This window comes from Rhinatrema bivittatum, chromosome 10 (genome assembly GCF_901001135.1).
Source record: "Rhinatrema bivittatum chromosome 10, aRhiBiv1.1, whole genome shotgun sequence".
NCBI lineage: Eukaryota > Metazoa > Chordata > Amphibia > Gymnophiona > Rhinatrematidae > Rhinatrema > Rhinatrema bivittatum.
Window position 1 is genome coordinate 31,216,015 of NC_042624.1, and position 24,694 is coordinate 31,240,708.

The window sequence follows — 24,694 nt, forward strand, 5'->3', positions numbered from 1 at the left end:
GCGGAGTTGGATATTACAGGTCCCAGCGCTACGGTACCCTCTGCGCAGAACCCCCTGCTGGAAGGTCTTCGTCCTACAGCCCGCCATTTTCCATTCTTGCAAGCGGCACAACAACTGATAGATTTAGAATGGGCAGCACCAGCGGCTTCCTTCAAAGGGGGCCGGGCCCTGACGGGCATGTACCCATTGGCACCGGCTATCCAGGACCTGCTGGCGTGCCCTCAGGTGGACGCCTTGATTAGCGCTGTGGTCAAGCGCACTACCATTCCAGTTGAAGGGGGGGATGGCCCTCAAGGAGCCTCATGACCGGCAACTGGACGCCATTCTGAAACAGACCTTTGAGGTGGCAGCTCTATCTTTGCAGATCGCAACCTGCTGCACAGTGGTGACGCGTGCCTGTTTGTCACAGGTCAGGAACAACGCTCCAGCAGCTGACATGGAGTCAGCTCTCTCGTTCCTCACGGATGCTGCATCAGACCTAGTCCGAACAACAGCTAAGGGGATCTCATCCTCCGTAGCTGCCAGGAGGCAGCTCTGGATCCGGAAATGGTCAGCCGATGCGCCTTCAAAGACACGCCTCACCAGATTGCCCTTTAAGGGCTCTTTCCTGTTTGGCAGCGACCTTGATAAACTGGCCAGCACATGGGGCGCTTCTCCAGTACCTCGACTACCGGAAGATCGGTTCAGAAGGAACCAGCTCGCCTTTCCAAGGCCCTCCAGGGGTAGAAGCTCCCAGCGCTTTGTTCCCTACAGGAGTCGCTACCAGGCACCTCGTCCTCAGGCCCGGAATCAGTCCTTTCGGACCAAGCAGCGCAAGAGGGGAGCAGGCCCGGGCTCAGGTCCTGGACGCACCCCACAATGAGAATCCGCCGATCCATCTGGGGGACGGAGCCATAGGGGGCAGGTTAACCCTCTTCTACCCCAGAAGGGTCGAGATTACGTCGGACCAGTGGGTCCTCGCCATCATCCGAGAGGGGTATTATCTGGACTTTCATCACCTCCCTCCGGACAAGTTTGTGGAATCTTCCTGTCCCACACACAAAAAGGCAGCATTGGAAGCTACCCTGGCGAGGCTCCTGTCCTTGAAAGCCATCATCCCAGTACCTGCATGGGAAGTGAATTCTGGACACTATTCCATTTATTTCATGGTACCCAAGAAAGGGGGCACCTGGACCTCAAGTCAGTCAATCGATACTGAAGGGTCCCGAGGTTTCGCATGGAAACTCTGTGCTCCGTCAAGACCGCAGTTCAGCCAGGAGAATTCCTCACGGCCTTAGACTTATCGGAATCCTACCTGCATATCCCGATCCATCCGGATCATCAGCGTTACCTACGCTTCAAGGTTCTAGGACGCCACTTTCCAATTCCGGGCTCTGCCCTTCGGGTTGGCCACGTCACCACGGACCTTCACCAAGGTGGTCGTAGTGGTAGCAGCGGCACTTAGAAGGGAAGGAATTCTGGTCCATCCCTACCTAGACGACTGGCTGATCAGGGCGAAATCTCGAGAGGAGAGCCATCGGACAACCGACAGAGTGATCACCCTTCTGGAAAGCTTGGGCTGGGTAATCAACCTCAGCAAGAGTTGCCTACAGCCTTCCCAGTCACTGGAATACCTGGGAGTACAGTTCGACACTCAGGCAGACACAGTCAGTCTCACTACCAAGAGAAGGTTGAAACTTCAGACGCGTATCCAGTACTTGATTGGGGCCAGTCGGCCCATAGCTTGGGAGGTTCTCGGTCTCATGGCATCCACCCTGGAAGTGGTGCCTTGGGCAAGGGCCCATATGAGACCTCTACAACACTCCCTGCTCTCTCACTGGAGCCCTCGTCTACGGAACTATTCCACGCACCTACCTCTGCCTGCCAGAATCCGGACACAGTTAAGGTGGTGGCTGCAGTCCGACCATATGAGCAAGGGGTCGAGGATGTCCTCCCCCACGTGGACTCTGCTCACCACGGATGCCAGCCTGAGCGGCTGGGGAGCACACTGCAAAGGACTCACCGCACAAGGGCGGTGGCACAGAGAAGAGTCAGCGTGGAACATCAACCGTCTAGAGGCTCGGGCAGTCCGATTGGCATGCCTTCGATTTGCTCACAAACTGAAGAACAGAGCAGTCAGAGTGATGTCCGACAACGCCACCACGGTGGCATACATCAACCGTCAGGGCGGAACCAGAAGCCGTCAAGTATCTCTGGAGATCGCCCCACTGATGGCTTGGGCAGAGGCGAATCTTCAGGACATCTCCGCCGTCCACATTGCCGGGAAGGACAACACCACGGCAGACTTCCTCAGCAGAGAAAGCCTAAACCCGGGAGAGTGGCAGCTGTCACCCACAGCTTTCCAGATGATTGAGGATCACTGGGGGATTCCGGACATGGATTTACTGGCGGACAAGTCCAATGCTCAAGTACCCAGATACTTCAGCCGCAAGCGCGACCCGTTCTCACACGGAATCGATGCCCTGGTTCAGCCATGGCCTCCAGGGACTCTGCTATACGCCTTTCCTCCGTGGCCTCTGCTGGGCGCCATCATCCACAAGATTCAGAAACACCGGGGCCTAGTTCTTCTAGTGGCACCAGACTGGCCAAGAAGACCCTGGTATGCAAACATGAGAAGACTACTGGCAGGGGAGCCTCTTCCCCTGCCTCCTCTCTGGGACCTTCTACGTCAAGGTCCCATCCTCCACGAGGATCCAGCTCAATTCTCTCTTACGGTCTGGCCATTGAGAGGGCTAGACTGAAGAAAAGAGGTTACTCGGAGCCCGTGATAGATACACTCCTCCGAGCTCGCAAGTTTTCCACATCCCTCACCTACGTAAGGATCTGGAGAGTATTTGAAGCATGGTGCGACACTCATGGCACCAATCCACATTCGACCACAATCCCTATTGTGTTGGATTTCCTGCAGGTTGGACTTCAGAAGGGTCTCTCCCTCAGCTCCATCAAGGTTCAGGTGGCTGCGCTGTCTTGCTATGGTCCCAGAAGGGATGGCAAGACCATCGCCAAGCACCCAGATGTTTCTCGCTTCCTGCAAGGAGTCAAGCATATTCGTCCGCCACTGAAGTGGCCAGTGCCCTTATGGAACCTTAACCTGGTTTTGGATTTCCTCGCGGGATCCACCTTCAGACCCCTTCGGGGCCTGTCTCTCCGTTCTCTAACCTTGAAGATGGTGTTCTTGCTGGCTGTATGTTCAGCACGCCGCATCTCAGAGCTACAAGCACTGTCCTGCCAGGATCCATTTCTCAGAATCACTCCGGAGGCTATCCATCTTCGCACGGTTCCCTCCTTTCTACCGAAAGTGGTTTCACAGTTTCATCTTAACCAAACCATATCCTTGCCTACCACGGCGGGTTTGAAGAAATCTGAAGAAGGGCGTTTATTACGCCATCTCGACATTGGCAGATTGCTGCCCAATTATATGGAAGTGACACAAGAACTACGAAAGACGGACCATCTGTTCGTCCTGCACGGTGGGAAGAAGCAAGGTGAAGCGGCCTCGCGGCCCACCATCGCCTGCTGGATTAAAGAAGTTATCAGAGCAGCTTACGTGGAGGCGGGGAAGTCTCCGCCTCTACAAGTCAAGGCTCATTCTACCAGAGCACAAGCGGCATCCTGGGCGGAATCTAGGATGCTGTCGCCTGCAGAAATATGTAAAGCGGCGACATGGTCCTCCCTCCATACCTTCTCCAGATTCTACCGTCTGGATGTCCAGGCCAGGGAGGACTCAGCATTTGCGAGGGCGGTCCTACATAGTCCTCAGGCAGCCTCCCGCCCAGGCTGGGACTAAAGCTTTTGTACATCCCATTCGTTCTGAGTCCATCTGGCTACACGCCAGGAAATGTTGAGATTACTTACCTGATAATCTCCTTTTCCTTAGTGTAGACAGATGGACTCAGCATTCCGCCCAGCTGCCTGTGTACATGGGTTTCCCCGATTCAAGGTAAGCCATGTCATTTGTTTACATAAGAGCGTACACTCTACCAGGTGTCAACGCCTTCCGGTTGTGAATGCTGGCGGTCTCCAGCTACTGTCAATCGGTCAGGGGAATCCTGTTTCACTTTTCACTGAGCGTCAGTACACACATCCATAACAGCTTTTGCAAGGAAGATTACTAAGTTGCTACGCTTCCTGTGGGGGTATATATACCCGTGCTGACTTCAGATCCGTCTCCAACTGCTAACACGAGCATACTATACCCATTCGTTCTGAGTCCATCTGTCTACACTAAGGAAAAGGAGATTATCAGGTAAGTAATCTCAACATTTTCCAAAAGAGGGATGCTTAAAATTCAATAATTTCGTCTTTCATCCAACTTTTCAAAAGTTGCGCTACCAGCACAAAAGTTGAGGTATATGTATTATCACATTTCATTTTTTTAAACTGGCAGAATTCCAACATAAAGGTTGTTAATACCTGTAGCACACACCTAGATCTTAGTTTGTTAAAAAGTATGTCTTCCTACTAGAAGGGATATGTACCCTTTTTTTTTTTTTTAATCCCAACTAGGATAAAACTTCATATTTTTTATTCCCATAGTCATTGGTCAAAACACCCTGCTGCGTAAGGATGGTGTGTGCTTAAATAGCTACTGCCATAGGTCATGGACACGCAGTGTCGGGTCTCTTTTCTAAGATGGCCTGCATGGCAACAGGCCTCTGGATAGGAAGACTCCGTGCCACAGGCTGGAGGCCAGCCCGGAAGCTGGTGGTATAGGGCCTCTCACACACACCATATATACACACACAAACACGCACCATTCCTTTCTCACACACCACATACACACACACACACACCACATACACACACCATTCCTTTCTCACATACACACCACACATACACGCAAGCACCATTCCTTTCTCACATACACACCACACACACACGCAAGAACCATTCCTCTCACATACACACCACACACACACACAACACAAGCACCATTCCTTTCTCACATACACACCACACACACAAGCACCATTCCTTTCTCACATACACACCACACACACAAGCACCATTCCTTTCTCACATACACACCACACACACAAGCACCATTCCTTTCTCACATACACACCACACACACACACACAAGCACCATTCCTTTCTCACATACACACACACACACACACAACACAAGCACCATTCCTTTCTCACATACACACCACACACACACACAACACAAGCACCATTCCTTTCTCACATACACACACACACAAGCACCATTCCTTTCTCACATACACACCACACACACAACACAAGCACCATTCCTTTCTCACATACACACCACACACACACACACACACACACGCACCATTCCTTTCTCACATACACACCACACACACACACACACACACACGCACCATTCCTTTCTCACATACACACCACACACACACACACACGCACCATTCCTTTCTCACATACACACCACACACACACACACATGCACCATTCCTTTCTCACATACACACCACACACACACACGCACCATTCCTTTCTCACATACACACCACACACACACACACACACACACGCACCATTCCTTTCTCACATACACACCACACACACACACACACACACGCACCATTCCTTTCTCACATACACACCACACACACACGCACCATTCCTTTCTCACATACACACCACACACACACGCACCATTCCTTTCTCACATACACACCACACACACACACACCATTCCTTTCTCACATACACACCACACACACACACAAGCACCATTCCTTTCTCACATACACACCACACACACACACAAGCACCATTCCTTTCTCACATACACACCATACACACACACACAAGCACCATTCCTTTCTCACATACACACCATACACACACACTCAAGCACCATTCCTTTCTCACATACACACCATACACACACACAAGCACCATTCCTTTCTCACATACACACCATACACACACACAAGCACCATTCCTTTCTCACACACACACCACACCATACACACACACACAAGCACATTCCTTTCTCACACACACACACCACACACACACACACACACACACACAAGCACCATTCCTTTCTCACATACACACCACACACACACACACACAAAGCACCATTCCTTTCTCACATACACACCACACACACACACACACAAAGCACCATTCCTTTCTCACATACACACCACACACACACACACAAGCACCATTCCTTTCTCACATACACACCACACACAAGCACCATTCCTTTCTCACATACACACCACATACACACACACACACACGCACCATTCCTTTCTCACATACACACCACATACACACACAAGCACCATTCCCTGTACGTACCTGGATCAGTCCAGACCCTGGGTTATTTCACCAATCCAGCAGAGGGAGCAGAGAAAACATTCTAATGACTCTGACGTATACCCTGGAGCACCACCTGCAGTCAATCAGTATTTCTCTGTCTCCCAGCAGAGGTGGACGTTCCTAACCCCTGCAGTCTTTGGTAGTTTGTTATTTTTTAGTCAGGTAGTTTAGGAGTTAATTTTTTGCAGACTTTCTTTTTCTTTTGAAGAGAGCCTGTTCTTTTAATTTATTTTATTTAAAAAAAAAAAAAAAAAAGAAAAAGGTTTTATTTTTCTTCACAGCCGTTTCATTGCCTCCCGGGAGGTTGCCAAGTTCTGGGAGGACTATCCCTCCTGGTTTTTGAGGCTGCTGGAGTTGGGGAGGTTTTGAACCCAGCAACCACTCCTGGCAGGGGGTGATACCGGGGGGCCCGGCTCGCTCACCCTACTTGGAGCAGCTCCTGGAGGCCACGGCGTTTCGGTCAGGTAAAAAATAAAAATAAAAATAATTCTTCACAGCTGAATCGTTGTTTACTTACCTTTTGGTGTTCGGTGGGCCCGTGCCTTTGTTTTTCGCCGGGGTTTCTTTTAGTTTTTTAGTTTATTTCATACTTTTTATTTCGCGCCGTTTTTTCTTTATAATGCCGCGAGGCGCGGCCTGCCGCGCTTGTGGAGATGCACGCGCGCGTCTCTCCTGGGAGAGTCTCTGTTCATTCTATCTCCCCGGGGGGGGAAGGCTCATCAAGTTTGCCGATTTAAAAAAAAAAAAAAGGGACTCGGCCATTTCGCACGGCCCCAAAACCTCGGCCCAGCTGCTCTCCTGCCCCAGACTCTTTTCGCTGCAGTGTGGGAACTGAGGCACTCCTGTCTACTCTGAGGGTGGCGACACAACAAGCTATTCAGGGTGCTTCTGACCCGCCTCCGCTGTTGCCGCAGCCGGCGGTCCCTGGGGGGGGGACAAGCTGCATGAAACAAGGCCATATTTATCGGCTGAAAGCCTTTTCAGGGGATTTTCTTCGTTTTCTTCGCAAAGCTTACAAATCTAAGAAATTTCATAAGAGACATAAGAGTCTCATCTGAACAGAGGTTAAGGCCATGTTCCTCAAAAAGGGCTAGTCCCACGGATTTGGGAGTGGGGTCAGCTCCGAAGCGTCCCCTTCGTCAGGGTCCGGATTATACCATTTTTTCTTTTTCAGATGATTCTGAGCATGTTTCTTTACCTATCCCGGACAAGTCCTTGCCGGAGGGGGATTTAAATGAAGACCCTGCTTTGAGTATTAGTTCAGACCCTCATGTTGCGGATGGGGATGACCCCAAAGTCGTCTGCCTGTTTAGAAGAGAGGAACTTAGTCCCTTAATTCCAGCTATTTTACTGGAATTGGGTCTCGAGGTTCCAGTAAAGGATTCTCGGATGGGTGACGTTGACCCAGTGTTGCTTGGCCTTAGAGGTCCCACGACATCATTTCCATTTCATCTTTCTCTCACTGACCTTATGTACCGGGAGTGGGATACTCCTGAGTTGGGGCTTAAGGTAGCACGAACCATGGAAAAATTGTATCCATTACCTGAGGAAGCTTTGGAAATTTTAAAATTTCCTAAAGTGGATGCCGCTGTTTCAGCCGTCACTAAGAAAACAACTTTTCCAGTAACTGGGGCTACAGCTCTTAAAGATCTCCAAGATCGTAAGCTGGAGGTTCAGCTTAAGCAAATTTTTGAGGTTTCTGCTCTTGGTGTGCGGGCGGCCATGTGTAGTAGCTTGGCTTTGCGAGCTGGGCTAAGATGGGTCCAGGCTTTACAAAACGATTCTTCCCTCTCTGAAGAAGAAGTTGCTCAGGCTGGTAGACTGGAAGCTACAGTTGCTTATAATGCAGATGCTTTATATGATCTCATTAGGACTTCGGCTCGCTCTATCTGTATCTTCTGTATCGGCTCACAGACTTCTCTGGTTGAGGAATTGGTCTGCAGACGCATCCTCCAAAGCTCAATTAGGGGCTTTACCCTTTAAGGGAAAATTATTATTTGGTAAGGAATTGGAAGATTTAATTTTGTCCCTAGGGGAAAATAAGATTCACAAATTGCCAGAGGACCATCCTATACCTAGAAGCTCTTTTTCATTTCGCTCTCGTTTTTGGTCTAACAGAAGATTTCATTCTTCTCGTCCGGCTCCTCCAGCTAAACAGTCTTCAGGTAGACAACAGAATTGGTCTCAGTCCTTTCGTGGCTGCCACTTTGGTAGACCTGGAACTTCCCAAGTCTCAGGAGGCACAAAGTCTGTCCAATGAGATAAGGCTGATCCTTTCTCCGGTTCCCATCATAGGGGGGCAGGCTGTCTCTGTTTTACGGAGAATGGGCCAGATGTACGTCGGATCAATGTGTTCTATCCAAGACTCGCTACAGCGTTTAAGCGACCTAGGAGCTATAGTTCCAGTTCCAACATCGGAAAGGTCGTTATTCAATTTTCTTCATCGTTCCCAAAAAGGAAGGAACCTTTCGTCCCATTCTCGATCTCAAAAGGGTCAACCATTGTCTAAGGATTCCATAGTTCCGGATGGAGACTCTCCCGTCTGTCATAGCTTCGGTTCACAGAGGAGAATTTCTAGCATCTCTTGACCTCACTGAAGCTTATTTTCATATCGGCATTCGATCAGAAGTTTCTCAGGTTTTGCATTCTAGGGCAACTTTATCAATTCAGGGCTCTCCCGTTCGGATTAACCATAGCTCCCAGAACATTTACCAAGATAATGGTTGTGGTGGCCGCTCAACTCAGGAAGGAGGGCCTGTTGGTACATCCGTACCTGGACGACTGGTTGATTCGAGCGAAGTCGGAATCTCTTTGTTATTATACAATCAACAGGGTAATCAACCTTTTGCAGTCTCTAGGCTGGGTGATCAACGAAGACAAGAGTCACCTATTACCTTCCCAATCTCTGGAGTTTTTGGGTGCACGGTTCGAAATTCTTCAAGGGATAGTGTTCCTTCCAGAGCATCGCCTTCTCAAGCTTCAATCACAAATTCTAGACTTAGTCTATTCCTATTCCTTGTGTGCGGGATTACTTGATAGTTTTAGGTTCAATGACCTCTACTCTGGAGTTGGTTCCCTGGGCTTGGGCCTTTGCGCACATGAGACCACTTCAGTCTGCATTGCTTTCACGCTGAAATCCGGTTTCGGAACTATACCACCTTCCCCTTCCTCTTACAGAGACCGCTCGTTCCAGCCTAGATTGGTGGTTACAGACAGCGAATCTGCAACGACGTGTACCGCTAGAGATTCCGGAATGGACTGTGATCACTACCAACACCAGTCTTTCAGGCTGGGGAGCAGTAGGTCAGAATATATCTGTTCAGGGTCAGTGGTCCGAAGAGGAAGCGCAGTGGTCAATCAATCTTTTAGAGACCAGAATGGTTCGTTTAGCCTTAATCGCTCTTCAACCTCTCCTTTGCAGGAAGTCGGTATGGGTTCTTACCGACAATGCGACCACGGTAGCGTACATCAACCGTCAGGGAGGAACCCGAAGCTTCCTGGTAGCTCAGGAAGCACAACAGCTGATCGCCTGGGCGGAGCAACATCTGCTCAGCATCGCAGCCTCACACATTGGACAACATTCAAGCCGACTTTCTCAGTCGGCATCATCTTGACCCAGGTGAGTGGGAACTGTGCGAGGAAGCCTATTAAATGATATGCAACAGATGGTCCACTCCGGCAATGGATCTCATGGCCACATTTCAGAATGCCAAAGTCCCTCGGTTCTTCAGCCGCAGGAGGGAAAGAGGAGCGGAAGGAGTAGATGCTCTGGTACTTCCTTGGCCAAGGGATGTTCTTCTCTACGTGTTCCCTCCCTGGCCTCTGATCGGCAAGGTTCTGCGTCAGATAGAAGTTCAACAAGTCGACTTTGTCTTAGTGGCTCCGGAGTGGCCACGCCGTTTGTGGTTCGCAGACCTGGTCAGACTAGCACTGGACGGTCCCCTTCGATTTCGAGATCTTCCGTGCCTTCTGTCTCAGGGTCCGGTTTGTTTGGAAGAGGTCGAACGCTTCTCTCTAGCGGCATGGCTTTTGAGAGGCGTCAGTTAAAGAATAAAGGTTATTCAGATGCTGTAGTGACTACTTTATTGTGTTCTAGAAAACCTTTGGCTTATGCGAGGGTATGGAAGGTTTTTAAATCTTGGTGTAATCAGCATCAAGTAGATCCAGTTCACTCTTCTGTATCCAATATTTGATCTTTTTTACAAGATGGATTAGCCAAGGGTTTGTCCTGTAGTTCCTTAAGGGTACAAGTGGCAGCGCTTGGATGTTTTCGTGGTAAGGTTCAGGGATTATCCTTGGCTGCGCATCCGGAAGTAGCGCGTTTTCTTAAAGGTGCGCAACATCTACGTCCTCCATTTTGGAATCCTTGTCCTGCTTGGAGTTTGAATTTGGTTCTTAGGGGTCTGTGTTTGGCTCCCGTTGAACCCCTTAATCATGCAACTTTGAAGGATCTCACATTGAAGGTGGTGTTTCTTGTGGCCATTTCTTCAGCTCATAGAATTTCAGAGTTGCAGGCCTTGTCTTGCAGAGAGCCTTTTCTTAGAATTTCTGATACAGGAATTTCATTACGGACTGTACCATCTTTTTTACCTAAGGTAGTATCTTCTTTCCATTTAAATCAGTCCATAGAGCAGAGCTTTCCAAACTTTTCATGTTGGTGACACACTTTTTAGACAAACAATTTCACGACACTGTAATTCAGTCTACTAACAAATCAGAGGTTAAAGGTTAAACGAACAAACCGTATTTCAACAATTTATGTATGTTTCCTTAAATATATACATACATTTTTGTGGATTACATAATGTTACACCCACACTGGCAGCTCCCATTCATTCTCACAGCGCTCCCTCCCCACCCCCCAGGCATGCACACATTCATTCTCACACACACACACACACACACACACACACACACACACACACACACACACACCTCCAGGCAGGGAGGCAGGCAGACACCAATTTATTCTCACACACACATACACCACTCACACAGGCAGGCACCTATTCTCACACAGACCCCAGGAAGACACCCATTCGTTCTCATACACAGATACAGCCTCAGGCAGGCATCCATACATTCACACATATACACCTCCAGGCAGACTCATAGTCATACACTTGCACACACTGAAGGCAGACCCCCCCTCACTTTCTTTTGCCAGCAACCTCAGAGCCTCTCTCATTCCTCTGCTACTACTGTCCACTGCTGCCATGTGGATATTTGGGGAGGTGCTGATTGCTGCTACTGGCACTGAAGCCCATTCTGCTGCCTCCTCTGTGCAGGCCCCGCGGTATTAAATATTTGCGGGCTTCCACTTCCTCCATGCCAATCTCGTACACTGTGAGATCGGCATAGAGAAAATGCTACTTTTGCACATTCCCAAAAATAACATATGCCAATCACTAAAGTAATTTTTTTTTACCTTTGCTGTCTGATCTTAGTTTTCTAATCGGTTGGTCACAGGCTTTTTTTTCCACCTTCCCTTTCTTGTTTTTTTTGCCAATTCCTTTTACAGGGTCTTTTTTCTGTTTCTTTTCTCTCCATCTGTTTTCTTCCCTCAAACACACAATCAGGTTCTCATTCTCACAGCAACCCTACTACAGGGTTTCCTCCTTCGCGAGTCACCGCAATGTGGGATATGCAGCGGCCCATTAACGCTGCTCTTCTTCTGTATACAGCAGATGCTGCTCCTCCTTCCTGCCCACGCAGCTCTGGCAATGTTTTTCTTCCGGGGCTGCACAGGCAGGAAGGAGGAGGAGTGAACGTGACCCTTTTCTTCGGGCCCCGCCGATCTTCCTGCTGCAGTTCCCTGCTTCCATCGGCCCTGCTGCTATGTAGACCGGGTGACACACCTTCAAACTGCAGGCGACACACTAACGTGTCGCGACACACAGTTTGGAAAGCTCTGCCATAGAGCTTCCGGATTTTCCGTGTTTAGATCGTTTGGATCCTTTCTCTAGGGATCTTAAAAAATTGGATGTACGACGAGCTCTGTTGCGTTATCTTGAAGTTACAAACAATTTTCGATTGTCTGATCATTTGTTTGTTTTGTAGAGTGGCCCTCGCAAAGGTCATAAGGTTTCGAAGGCTACGATTGCTCGTTGGTTAAAAGAGACAATTCGTTCAGCTTATCTTCTAGCTCGTCGTGACCTTCCTGAAGGGTTGAGAGCTCATTCTACTAGGTCACAGGCTACCTCTTGGGCAGAATGTCAGTTAGTTCCTCAGGAGATTTGTAAAGAAGCGACTTGAAAGTCGTTGCATACTTTTGCTCGTCATTACCGCTTGGATATTTACGCTCCAAGTTCGGCAGCCTTCGGAGAGAGTGTTCTCTGAGCGGGACTCTCTGGGTCCCACCCTAATTGAATCAGCTCTGGTACATCCCAGGGTCTGGACTGCTCCAGGTACGTACAGGGAAAGGAAAATTGGTTCTTACCTGCTAATTTTCGTTCCTGTAGTACCATGGATCAGTCCAGATGCCTACCCTTTATGTCTGTGTATTATATTTATCTTTTCGGAGAGTCCGCTCGTTCACTGTTTGGGTGATTAAACCGCCTTTTCATGCTGTCTATTTTTAATATTTTCTTGTTTATTCCCAAGATTTTTTTTGGGGGATTCTGCTTCCATTTAGGATTTATGAGTTGGAAATTTGTTCTCCTGTTTAGATATCTAGTTAATATGTTAGTAGTTAAATTTCTGCTTTCATACTGGTCAATACTGATTGACTGCAGGTGGTGCTCCAGGGTATACGTCAGAGTCAGTAGAACGTTTCTCTGCCTCCCTCTGCTGGATTGGTGACATAACCCAGGGTCTGGACTGATCCATGGTACTACAGGAACGAAAATTAGCAAGTAAGAACCAATTTTCCTTTCTCTCACACACACACCACACACTGAAGCACCATTCCTTTCTCACATACATACATACACACACACACACACACACACACACAAGCTCCATTCCTTTCTCACATACACACACACACACACACCATTCTTTTCTCACATATACACACACACACACACACACCATTCCTTTCTCACATACACACCACACACACACACACCATTCCTTTCTCACATACACACCACACACACACACACCATTCCTTTCTCACATACACACCACACACACACACACCATTCCTTTCTCACATACACACCACACACACACACACACCATTCCTTTCTCACATACACACCACACACACACACACACCATTCCTTTCTCACATACACACCACACACACACAAGCACCATTCCTTTCTCACATACACACCACACACACACAAGCACCATTCCTTTCTCACATACACACCACACACACACAAGCACCATTCCTTTCTCACATACACACAAACACACACACAAGCACCATTCCTTTCTCACATACACACAAACACACACACAAGCACCATTCCTTTCTCACATACACACAAACACACACACAAGCACCATTCCTCTCTCACATACACACCACATACACACAAACACACACACAAGCACCATTGCTTTTTCTCACACACACACACACACACAAGCACCATTCCTTTCTCACATGCACACCACATACACACACACACACACACACACACACACAGAAGAATATCTAGCTTAGTTAGGGGTAGTAACCGCCACAATAAGCAAGCTACACGCATGCTTTTGTTTACTCAGACTATGTAATTCAGTCCTTGTTGGTTGTTGTCTGGATATAGATCCACTTTTCTTCATTCCCCCTGCCGTTGAAGCAGAGAGCTATGCTGGATATGCGTGAAGTATCGGTCTTTCTCCCCTGCCGTTGAAGCAGAGAGCTATGCTGGATATGTATTAAAAAAAAATATCAGGACTTATTTGGTTTGGGGTAGTAACCGCCGTAACAAGCAAGCTACTCCCCACTTTTTTGTGAATGCAAATCCTTTTTTCCACTTTTCCTTTTGCTGTTGAAGTTTAGAGCATTGTTGGAGTCACATTAACTGTGTGAATGTTTATTGAATAAGGGTATTATCTCCAGGCAGTAGCCATTATTCCCAGGAGCCACCCACTCTTCATTCATGTCCTCTAGACTTTATGGATCCAGTGTGTTTATCCCACGCCCCTTTGAAGTCCTTCGGGGAAAAAAATCAGCAGAACCAGGGGTCACGATTTGAAACTCCAGGGAGGAAGATTCAGAACCAATGTCAGGAAGTATTTCTTCCCGATGGAAAAGGTTTGTCGTAGTCTTTAGATCATTAAAACCTTTCAAGTATCTGAAAGCCTCTGTATCAAGTATCATATCACCTCTGCTCCTCCTTTCCTCCAAGGTGTACATATTTAGATTCTTCAATCTCTCCTCATAAGTCATTCGATGAAGACCCTCCACCTTTCTGGTCGCCCTTCTCTGGACCGCCTCCATCTTGTCTCTGTCTCTTTGGAGATATGGTCTCCAGAACTGAACACAGTATTCCAGGTGAGGCGTCACCAAGGACCTGTACAAGGGGATAATCTCGTCCCTTTTCTTACTTGATATTCCTCTCTCTGCAGCCCAGCATTCTTCTGGCTTTAGCTATCACCTTGTCACATTGTTTTGCCGACTTCAAATCATTAGACACCATCACCCCAAGGTCTCTCTCCTGCTCCGTGCACATCAGCCTTTCTCCCCCCATCAAATACAGTTCATTCGGATTTCCACTCCCCATATGCATGACTCTGCACTTCTTGGCATTGAATCTCAGCTGCCATATCTTCGACCACTCTTCCAGCTTCCTTAAATCCCGTCTCATTCTCTCCACTCCTTCCAGCGTATCCACTCTGTTGCAGATCTTTGTGAGCCAGGCTCTCAATCACATACTCACATGCTCCATCACCTAAACCAGCTCTCAATCACACACAGACACACATGCTCTCTCTTACTTATACACACAGGCTCTTAATCATACATACACATGATCTCTCTCACACACAAAGGATCTCAATCATACACACATACTCTTTCACACAAACAGGTTTTCAATCACAAACTTACACATACAGGTTCTCAGTCATACACTTACATTCATGCTCTCTCTCTCACAGGCAGGCTCTCAATCACAGACATACTCTCTTTCATATATACAGGCTCTCAATCATTCACATACATGCTATCTCACTCACACACAAAGGATCTCAAACACACATGCTTGCTCGCTCATTCACTCTCTCTCTCTCCCCCACCCCCACCCCAGGAACTCGCGGCAGCAGCAGCCTCCTCCCAACGCTAACCTCCTTCATTTTCAACCCTCGCGGAGGAGGAGTCCCATCGGCCGCGGTTGAAGCTCTTCTTCATTTTCCTCCGAGCCGCGCTGCACAGTCTTCTTTTCGTCGGACCGACGCTGACCACATTAGCGTGGTCTCTTCTTCCCGCGCACGCACCCGATGCTCACCACTTCCTCTTCCGGGCCACGGGGGGGGGGGGGCGGGAAAAAGAGTATGCCGGTGCCGCCGACTCCAGCTATTCTGCCACGTTCCGCCCAGGCTGACAGCATTTTAAGCCCGGGCGGAGGAGGACCGGGGAGCAGCTGGGTCAGCGGGGGACTGGAAAGTGTGGCGACACTTATTTAGTAGATTTGTCTGCGAGCCAGATGCAGCCATCAAAAGAGCCATATCTGGCTCGCGAGCCATGGGTTCCCGACCCCTGGTCCAGGGTTTCACATGTACCAGCCCAGTTCCTTGCAGGTTAAGCCCATGGGTTCCAGGGGCTGGCAGGCTTAGGCAAGGGTCCAGTAGAGAGCGAACAGGCAAAGTCAATTAGTAGGCTAGGATTATGGCAGGCTGCAAGTGAATATCAAGCAACATCAAGGTCCAGGCAGAGATCAAGAAGCAAAGTCAGAATCCAACATTAAGGTCAAATTCGAAGTTAAGCAGAGATGGACAATGCATGAACAAACAGACAAGACAGGAACAAGGAGAATGCAGGAAACGATACAGCAGGGGACAGACAACAAAGACAGGCAAGAAAGGCAACAATAAGGCAATGGAGACAGCAAGGATAGCAATACACAGTACAAGGCTGCAGTAGGACCTGTTTCTGAGGCGCTGGCTGGTAGCATGCCATGGGTTTAAATACCTAACCAGCGCTGATGTCATCACTGAACGATGCTGCAGTTTTCCCGCCACAAGGCCTTCAAGATTTAGTGCATGCAACTAAGGGGAGCCATGGGAGAAGCTGGTGAGAGGCCCCGACGTCAGAAGGTGAGTGCGGCTCGTCACGGGGCGTCCCACAGTCAGCCAAACATTACAGTATGTGAATATTTTTCCCTCAGGAAAAAGCACAAATAAGCAGGTGGAAATGTGCACTTTTCCTGAGATCATTTTCACAGAGAAACTTCACGGATACTTTCCATTTGAAAATTGACATTCAAAAGTACCCATGGACTTTGCACCAGTACAAGCAGTTAGAAAATTATCCCCAAAATTACACCTGGGCATCTGTTGGTAGCATTGTACATTAAGGCCGATGTTCACAATTCTTTTCCTTAAGGGCTGCAGACAGGTTGGGTTTTTAGGGTGTGGAAGCTATGCAAATTTAGCTTCCTTTTTAGAGCTTATGTATGCAGATACATCTGATGAATATTCATTGTAGCTATCCTGATACCCAGATCTGTGTGCGGCCCCCTCCTAAGATTGCCTGCTTTAGAATAAGATTTTGTGATTCTATTTATTTATTTTTACATTTTTCTTTCAGATACATATTCTTTTTGGATTCCTGCAGTCTGGAAATCAGAAATCTTAAAATCAGTTCCATTGCTTTGTGTGTCTCTGGCTGTCCACCAAAACAGCTTAACACGCTGGAGGAAGTGCAGACATTCGCAAAGGACAGTGGTCAGTGGAAAAAGAAAACAGATCATGTGTACTTAATTCTGGTTGAATAAAATGTGAATACACTTTAGCTAGCTTTCATTTAATGAAACAGGGAATTAGCCAGGGAATTAGTGCAGAGGTGATATATATCCTAAATGAAAAGAAGGGTGTTACTAGAGGTTGAAGCATATACCTGTAGAGAAATAAATGAAAGATACTGATCCTTTGCTGTCTTGGTTGCATGTCACCTGTGTCAGTCTGCTTCAGTGAAGGCAGATAGAATGTGCACAGCATGATATACAGCAGGAAAAACAGATTTAAATTCCATCCTTGTCCCCTTTCTGGGCACACATCTTCTGGAAATGGGCACAAAATTACAGAAGGAAATAATTTTGTAATTAGAGTTATTTTTCTTGGGGCCAGCCTGGTGACTTAATGGCAGTGCTGCACAATGTCAGACAGAGGAAATGGGCTTAATTCCTGGGTTAGCTCTTCCACTCCCCATGTTGGCCAGGGCTGGGGATGCTGCTGAGGCGAGGTTCACAGCCCCTGGTGGGCAGGGATTCACAGTTGCTTGGGACTGTACTAGAGTTTGGAGGAGATATAAAATAGGAAAAAAAAAATCCCAAGGTAAGAAGGAAGCCCTAAAGGAGCAAGAGGAAACCGCCAGGTCAATAAAAAAAAAAAAAAAAAGGTTATTTTTCTTTTGCACAGGGCAATGTTCCAGAGGGCTGCACTCCTATGCAAAGCACTGGAGCATCAACCCTCAAATAAATACTGCTCACAAAGCGGAAGAAGTAATTTTGCACCAGGAATTGGTGGAAAATGCCTCCACTCCCTCCTTGGTGGATCTGCATTCCAGATGAGGTCTGCCTACCGACAGCACTGGCTGCAGTGTTTCATAGAGCATGCAGTCATACCCACCCGCTGGCTTCACAGCCTCACGTTCACCAAAGAGTCACAGCCAACTGGGAACTGCACTCTGCACGCCTCTGCTGGAGCAGGGCAGGGCAGGCTGGGGATGCATTTAAATAAATTTGATCTTAAGTCAAGTAGAATTTTTGGGGGTAATTCTTCAAGGTTGCTGGAACATCGGCTAGCCCTTTTACCAGTGCATGTGGTGAAACCAAACACTGCAATGATCTCTCCTGGAGAGAGGAAAATGGCAGCAAATTTGTCATCAGTTGAATATTAAAGTAATGCAAAAATGCCGCAACAGGTTATGACATTGCTTTTATGTTTCCAAAAGGATTAATTTCCCAAAGGCACCACCAGTTTTCTCTTTTTGTTTTCTTTGTTCTGTGCAGTTAGCACGCCGTGGTAAAGTTGAGTGCAGGGTAAGTGCACACATCATTCCTGAACATACCCAGATCAGTCCAGAAAAGTGGGTTGTGTATCCCTACCAGCAGGTGGAGTCAGAGAACAATTAGAACTTTGGGCACTGCTACATAACGAGAGTGCCACCTGCAGTCACTCAGTTTTTCTTTGACTCCAGTGGGTGGTACAGATGCACACCTGCAGTCTTTAGTTATATTTTTTATTTAGTTTGAATTTAATTTTTTGGTTTACGGTCATTTCCTGAGGTGTTAGCTCCTTTGTGGGCCATCCCTCAGTAGAAGATGGGCGTCTGGGGAATTGGATATTCTTGTCAGGGTTTCGCCCACCACAGTTCGGTGTCTGATGACCAGGGGCTCCTGGCTGCTCACCACCGTCTCTGCTACAGCTGATCCCTTGTCTCCTGCAACAGCTTTTCTCTGTGTCTTGGTAAAGTTTAATTTAAAAAAAAAAAAAAAAAGCTGTTTTCACTGCAGCTGACTGACAGTCTTCAGTGCTGAGGTAAGGAGAGGTGCAGGAGGGACCGGGTCTTTTAAGGCCGGCTGGGGAAACTGTCAGCAGTGTTGCCCTCAGCTCCCAGGGCTCCGGGTGGTTTTCTGAGGGCAAGGGTGAGTTTTTTTCTCCGTGTGCCTCGTTTACTCGCTGCTTCCCTGCTGGGGGCTTTGCGATTTCACCATAGACAGGCTTTTTTTCTCCTCAGCCGGTAGTCTTTTAGCCCGCAGCACGAAAAGTTTGTTTCTCACAGGACAAGCAGGATGGTAGTCCTCACATATGGGTGACATCAGGATGGAGCCCAATCACGGAACACTTTTGTCAAAGTTTCCAGAACTTTGACTGGCACCTACTGGGCATGCCCAGCATAGCACCAACCCTGCATCCAGCAGGGGTCCACCTTCAGTCGTCTTTTTTCCACGCAGCAGTAGCCTCGCAGGTTAAGGAGCTCTTCAGAGATTCCTGACAGGAATTTTCCTCACGGAACTTTGTTAAAAAATAAAAAAAAAATTTACCCCTCATGGGTCCCCTTATTGATTTTTTTGCTCCGTTGTCGAACGGTAAGTTTTGTGCCCGTTTGCGGTCGATTCCCGTTGAGTTTCCCTTGCGGCCTATCGGCCATCGACCGCACCACAGCTAAATTTTGTTGGAGCCATGGCGTCGGGTTTCCGTCCATGCCCCGACTGCACTCGAACGATGTCCCTCACAGAGCCTTCACACAGTCTGTGTGATGTGCTTGGGGTCCAGCCACGATGTCCTTACTTGCACCAAATGTGCCCAGATGACACCAAAAGGTCGCAAGGCTCGGCTCGATAAGATGGCTCTCCTCTTTAGGCCAAAAACCCCAACGCCATCGATAGCTTCGACATAGTCTGAACCAGTGCGGTCTACGTCGCGCCAGCATTGGGAATTCGCTGCTACCCGACCGGCCTAGACTCCACAGGTGTTGACTCCCTCTGTTCCCCCCTCAAGAAAAACACTGGGGGTGAACATAGAGAAAAACATCGACACCATCATCGTAAAGCTCATGACATCGACGTCGTCTGAGCCTCTGACAAAGGTTTCTTCCTCTTCTGTCTCTGGATCACCGAGGCGTTCCCCACCTGGATAGGTGCCGGGATCCGCGATTCCTCCTTCACTGGTGGACCCTCCGGCTACACCAGTGCTACCTCCCACTCTGGAACCGGGTATTCATGCCCCAGGTTTCCGTGAGGAATTGGATCGGATGATCCAAGAGGCTATCGGCAAAGCACTCCAGGGCTTCCAACTTCCATCGTTGCATGCGCCGGTTCCTCCTATGGTCACTGACCCGATACCCATGGCGCTTGCAGCGCTATTGGCTAGAATGGAAAAGTTGATCGGTGCACTTCCACCGGTGGATCCGAGGGAGGAAGAAACACCACTCTTCATTCCACCATCGGGAGTGTCCCCCCTGACACATCCATCGATGTCACCAATCCCATCGGTGCCTCCTTCGATGCCAGCGATGCTGCCATCGATGCCCGAGCCAGGGCCTTCAGGAATAACTCCGTTACTTCCTTCTGAAAAACATTTGGGAGCTGGTGATGACCCTTATAATCCTTGGACCGATGATTCGTCCCAGGATTCTGATGATTTAACTTCACAGCCCTCCCCTCCTGATGAAAGGAAGCATTCTCCTCCAGAGGACCTGTCCTTTATTAATTTTGTAAAGGAGATGTCTGAAACAGTCCCATTCCAGCTTCAGACAGAAGAATACTCTAGACACCAGATGCTAGAGCTTCTACAATTTCTCGATGCTCCAAAAGAAATCATGTCCATTCCTATTCATAACATCCTTTTGGACCTTTTGAAGAGAAACTGGGAGCACCCTGGCTCGGTGGCACCTGACAATTGAAAAGCAGATGCCACCTACTTAGTTCAGTCAGCCCCTGGCTTTCAAAGAACTCCGTTGGATCATCACTCGGTGGTTGTAGAGTCCACCCAAAAGAGAGCCAGACGCTCCAAATCTCATTCATCCATTCCCCCAGGGAAAGATCAGAAGTTCCTGGATGCATTTGGAAGACTGGTATTCCATGGATCAATGCTCATCTCTCGCATTGCATCCTACCAACTTTACATGACCCAGTATAATAGGGCCTTGTTCACAAAGATTCAAGACTTTGCTGAAGCCTTACCTCTGCAGTTCCAGGACCAGCTTCATTCCCTAGCACAAAAAGGATTAAATGCTGGCAAACAAGAAGTACAATCAGCGTATGACATCTTTGACACCGCTTCCAGGGTGTCAGCAGCCGGTATCAGTGCAAGGAGATGGGCCTGGCTGAAATCTTCAGACCTCAGACCAGCGGTACAGGACAGATTGGCTGACCTGCCCTGTGTGGGGATAATCTTTTCGGTGAAAAGATTCAAGAAGCAGTGGCACAGCTCAAGGACCACCAAGAGATCTGCGCCAGCTCCCTTTACTACCTTTCTGATCCCTCTTCTTCATCCAAAAGATCTTTTAAGAGGGATTCTAAGAGGCAATTCTACCGGCAGAGAAGATATTATCCACCAGCGTCCAGGGGTCGGCTTTCTAAGCCTTACCAAAAAGGCCAACCCAGGCAGCCTAGAGCTCAGAAGTCACAGCCAGCCACTCAACCAGGTCCAGTGGCAGGCTTTTGACTCCTTTCTAGAGAGCAGTATCCAGCTTCCACTTCCGACCATTCCGGTCAGCGGCCGGTTTTGCCACTTCTCCAGCCTATGGCACACAGTCACCACAGATCAGTGGGTACTGGCTATAGTATCCAAAGGTTACCACTTCAACTTTCTCTCTGCCCCACCGGATTCCCTTCCTCGGCTGACATGGGGAACATTCGACCATTCACCACTCTTGGAGCAGGAGGTCTCCCGCCTCCTCCAATCCCGAGCGATAGAACCAGTGCCCCTCTCAGAACAGGGGCAAGGGTTCTAATTCCAGGTATTTCCTGATACCAAAAAAGTCAGGTGGCGTGCGCCCAATATTGGATCTTCACTCTAAACAAATTCATACAAAGAAAAGTTCAAGATGGTGACCTTGGGTTTTCTACTTCCCCTTCTTCAAAGGGGAGACTGGTTCTGCTTTCTAGACCTTCAGGACGCCTACATGCACATCTCAATTCCTCAGTCATATCGCAGATTCCTGCGATTCCTAGTAGGCCCAAAACACTTCCAATATCGAGTGTTACCTTTCGGCCTAGCATCTGCCCCACGCGTCTTCACCAAATGCCTCGTGGTGGAGGCTGCCTATCTCAGGAGTCAGTGTCCACGTCTACCCCTATCTGGACGATTGGTTGATCAGGGCTCCCACTCGGCAAAGTGCACTGACGTCCCTTCGCCTCACTTTGCATTCCCTAATCTCCCTAGGATTTCTGATAAACTATCAAAAATCCAGGCTAGTTCCTTCACAAACTCTATCATTCATAGGGGCCGAATTGGACACTCTGAGTGAAAGCTTTCCTACCTCAGGATCGAGCTCTCACTCTCGCTTCTCTGGCCTTTCGACTGCAGTCTCGACAACATTCAACTGCATGTCATTTCCTGATAGTATTGGGTCATATGGCCTCCACAGTGCATGTCACTCCCATGGCTCGCCTCGCCATGAGAGTAATGCAGTGGACGCTAAGATCGCAGTGGACTCAGTCTTCTCAGCCAATGCCCTCCACAATCCGCATCACCAACAGCTCCATCTATTGCTAGCTTGGTAGGCAAACCAATCCAATCTGGTGCGAGCCCTTCCATTTCAGATTCCAGAGCCTCAGTTAACCTTAACAACAGATGCTTCCAACCTCGGCTGGGGAACACATGTTGGAAATCTGCAAACTCAGGGCATCTGGTCTCCAGATGCCCTGAGTTTGCTAAACACCAGATAAATTTCCTGGAGCTTCTTGCAATCAGATATGCTCTCAGGGCTTTTCAGGATCACCTCTCCAACCAGGTCATCCTGATTCAAACCGACAACCAGGTGGCCATGTGGTACATCAACAAGCAGGGGGGAACAGGCTCCTACCTCCTGTGTCAGAAAGCTGCTCAGATATGGGCGGAGGCCCTTTCCCACTCGATGTACCCCAGGGCCACCTACTTTGCCGGGAGTGGACATTGTGTTGGCGAACAATCTGAGTCGCACTTTTCAACAGCACGAGTGGTCCCTCAACCCCACTGTAGCGGACTCAATATTCCAGCGTTGGGGTTACCCTCACATAGACCTCTTTGCGTCAATTCACAACCGCAAAGTAGGGAACTTCTGCTCTCTCACTCGTAGCCAACACTACCAGCCCAGAGATGCTTTCTCCCTCTCGTGGGCCAGCGGTCTCCTTTATGCGTACCCTCCACTTCCACTCATTTCAAATACTTTCGTGAAGCTGCGAAGGGACAAGGGACTAATGATTCTCATAGCCCCTCATTGGCCACGCCAGGTCTGGTTTCCAATTCTCCACGACCTATCTGTACAGCGGTGCATTCCTCTGGGGAAGGACCCACTTCTGATCACTCAGAACAACGGCTGCCTTCATCACCCAAACCTCCAGGCCCTCTCCCTGACTGCCTGGATGTTGAAAGGTTAATATTTCAACCTCTTAACCTTTCAGAGCCGGTTTCCCGTGTCCTAGTAGCTTCACGAAAGCCTTCCACAAGGCAGTCTTATCATTATAAATGGAACAGGTTTACGGGATGGTGTACTTCCATGTCCATCGATCCCTTCACTTGTCCCACACCGAAGTTTCTGGACTATCTCTGGCACCTGTCAGTCAGGCTTCAAAACGTCATCTATCAGGGTACATGTCAGTGCGATAGCCGCCTTCCATAAAGGTGTGGGGGATGTACCCATTTCAGTACAACCCCTTGTCACACGCTTTTTGAAGGGCTTGTTTCACCTTAAACCTCCACTGCACCCGCCGGCCCCTTCTTGGGACCTCAACATGGTTTTGGGAAGGCTCATGAAACCGCTGTTTGAGCCTCTCCAATCCTGTGATCTCCGCTATCTCACTTGGAAAGTGATTTTGGTTTTGGCGATCACATCTGCTCGCAGAGTTAGTGAGTTACAGGCCTTAGTTACCTACCCGTCTCACAATAAACTTCTGCATGATAGGGTAGTACTCCGCACTCACCCTAAGTTTTTGCCTAAGGTAGTATCGGAGTTTCTTATCAATCAATCCATTATCCTACCCACGTTCTTTCCCAGGCCCCCCTCAAACCCAGGAGAATGGGCTCTGTATACCCTTGACTGTAAACGTGCTCTAGCTTTTTATCTAGACCGTACAGCTGCCCACAGGAAAGTCACTCAATTGTTTGTTTCCTTTGATCCTATCAAATTGGGCAAACTGTGGGTAAGCAGATTCTTCTCCTCCTGGTTAGCGTACTGTATATTTTCTTTTGCTATCAGCAGGCAGGCATTCCGCTTCAAGACCATGTTAAAGCACACTCTGTCAGGGCCATGGCAACATTAGTAGCGCACCTACGCTCGGTGCCGCTTGCTGACATCTGTAAGGCTGCTACCTGGTGCTTCCTCCACAGCTTCGCAGCTCATTATTGTTTAGACACGGCTGGCAGACAAGATTCCATCTTAGGCCAGTCTGTGCTACACAACTTATTTGCGAACTGAGGTACCACCATCCTTCCACCAACCCGGTAGGGTTCAGGATGCCCTCTACCAAATTCCACCCCAGTTCTTGTGCCTGTTGCACGTCTTTGGGTACATTTGGTGCATTGCTCGAGCATCCTCAGCTCG

At 48.6% G+C, this 24,694-nt stretch overlaps 1 protein-coding gene across 9 annotated transcripts in view; it reads left to right on the top strand.

The window, feature by feature from the left end:
- Positions 1-24,694, top strand: part of SLC44A3 (solute carrier family 44 member 3) — a 275,228-nt gene that overhangs the window by 88,794 nt on the left and 161,740 nt on the right. For all 9 annotated transcript variants that reach the window (XM_029617502.1, XM_029617501.1, XM_029617495.1 and 6 more), the window contains one exon: positions 17,033-17,169. In XM_029617502.1, coding sequence (XP_029473362.1) covers positions 17,033-17,169 — 137 coding nt within the window. The remainder of the gene's footprint in view (positions 1-17,032; positions 17,170-24,694) is intronic.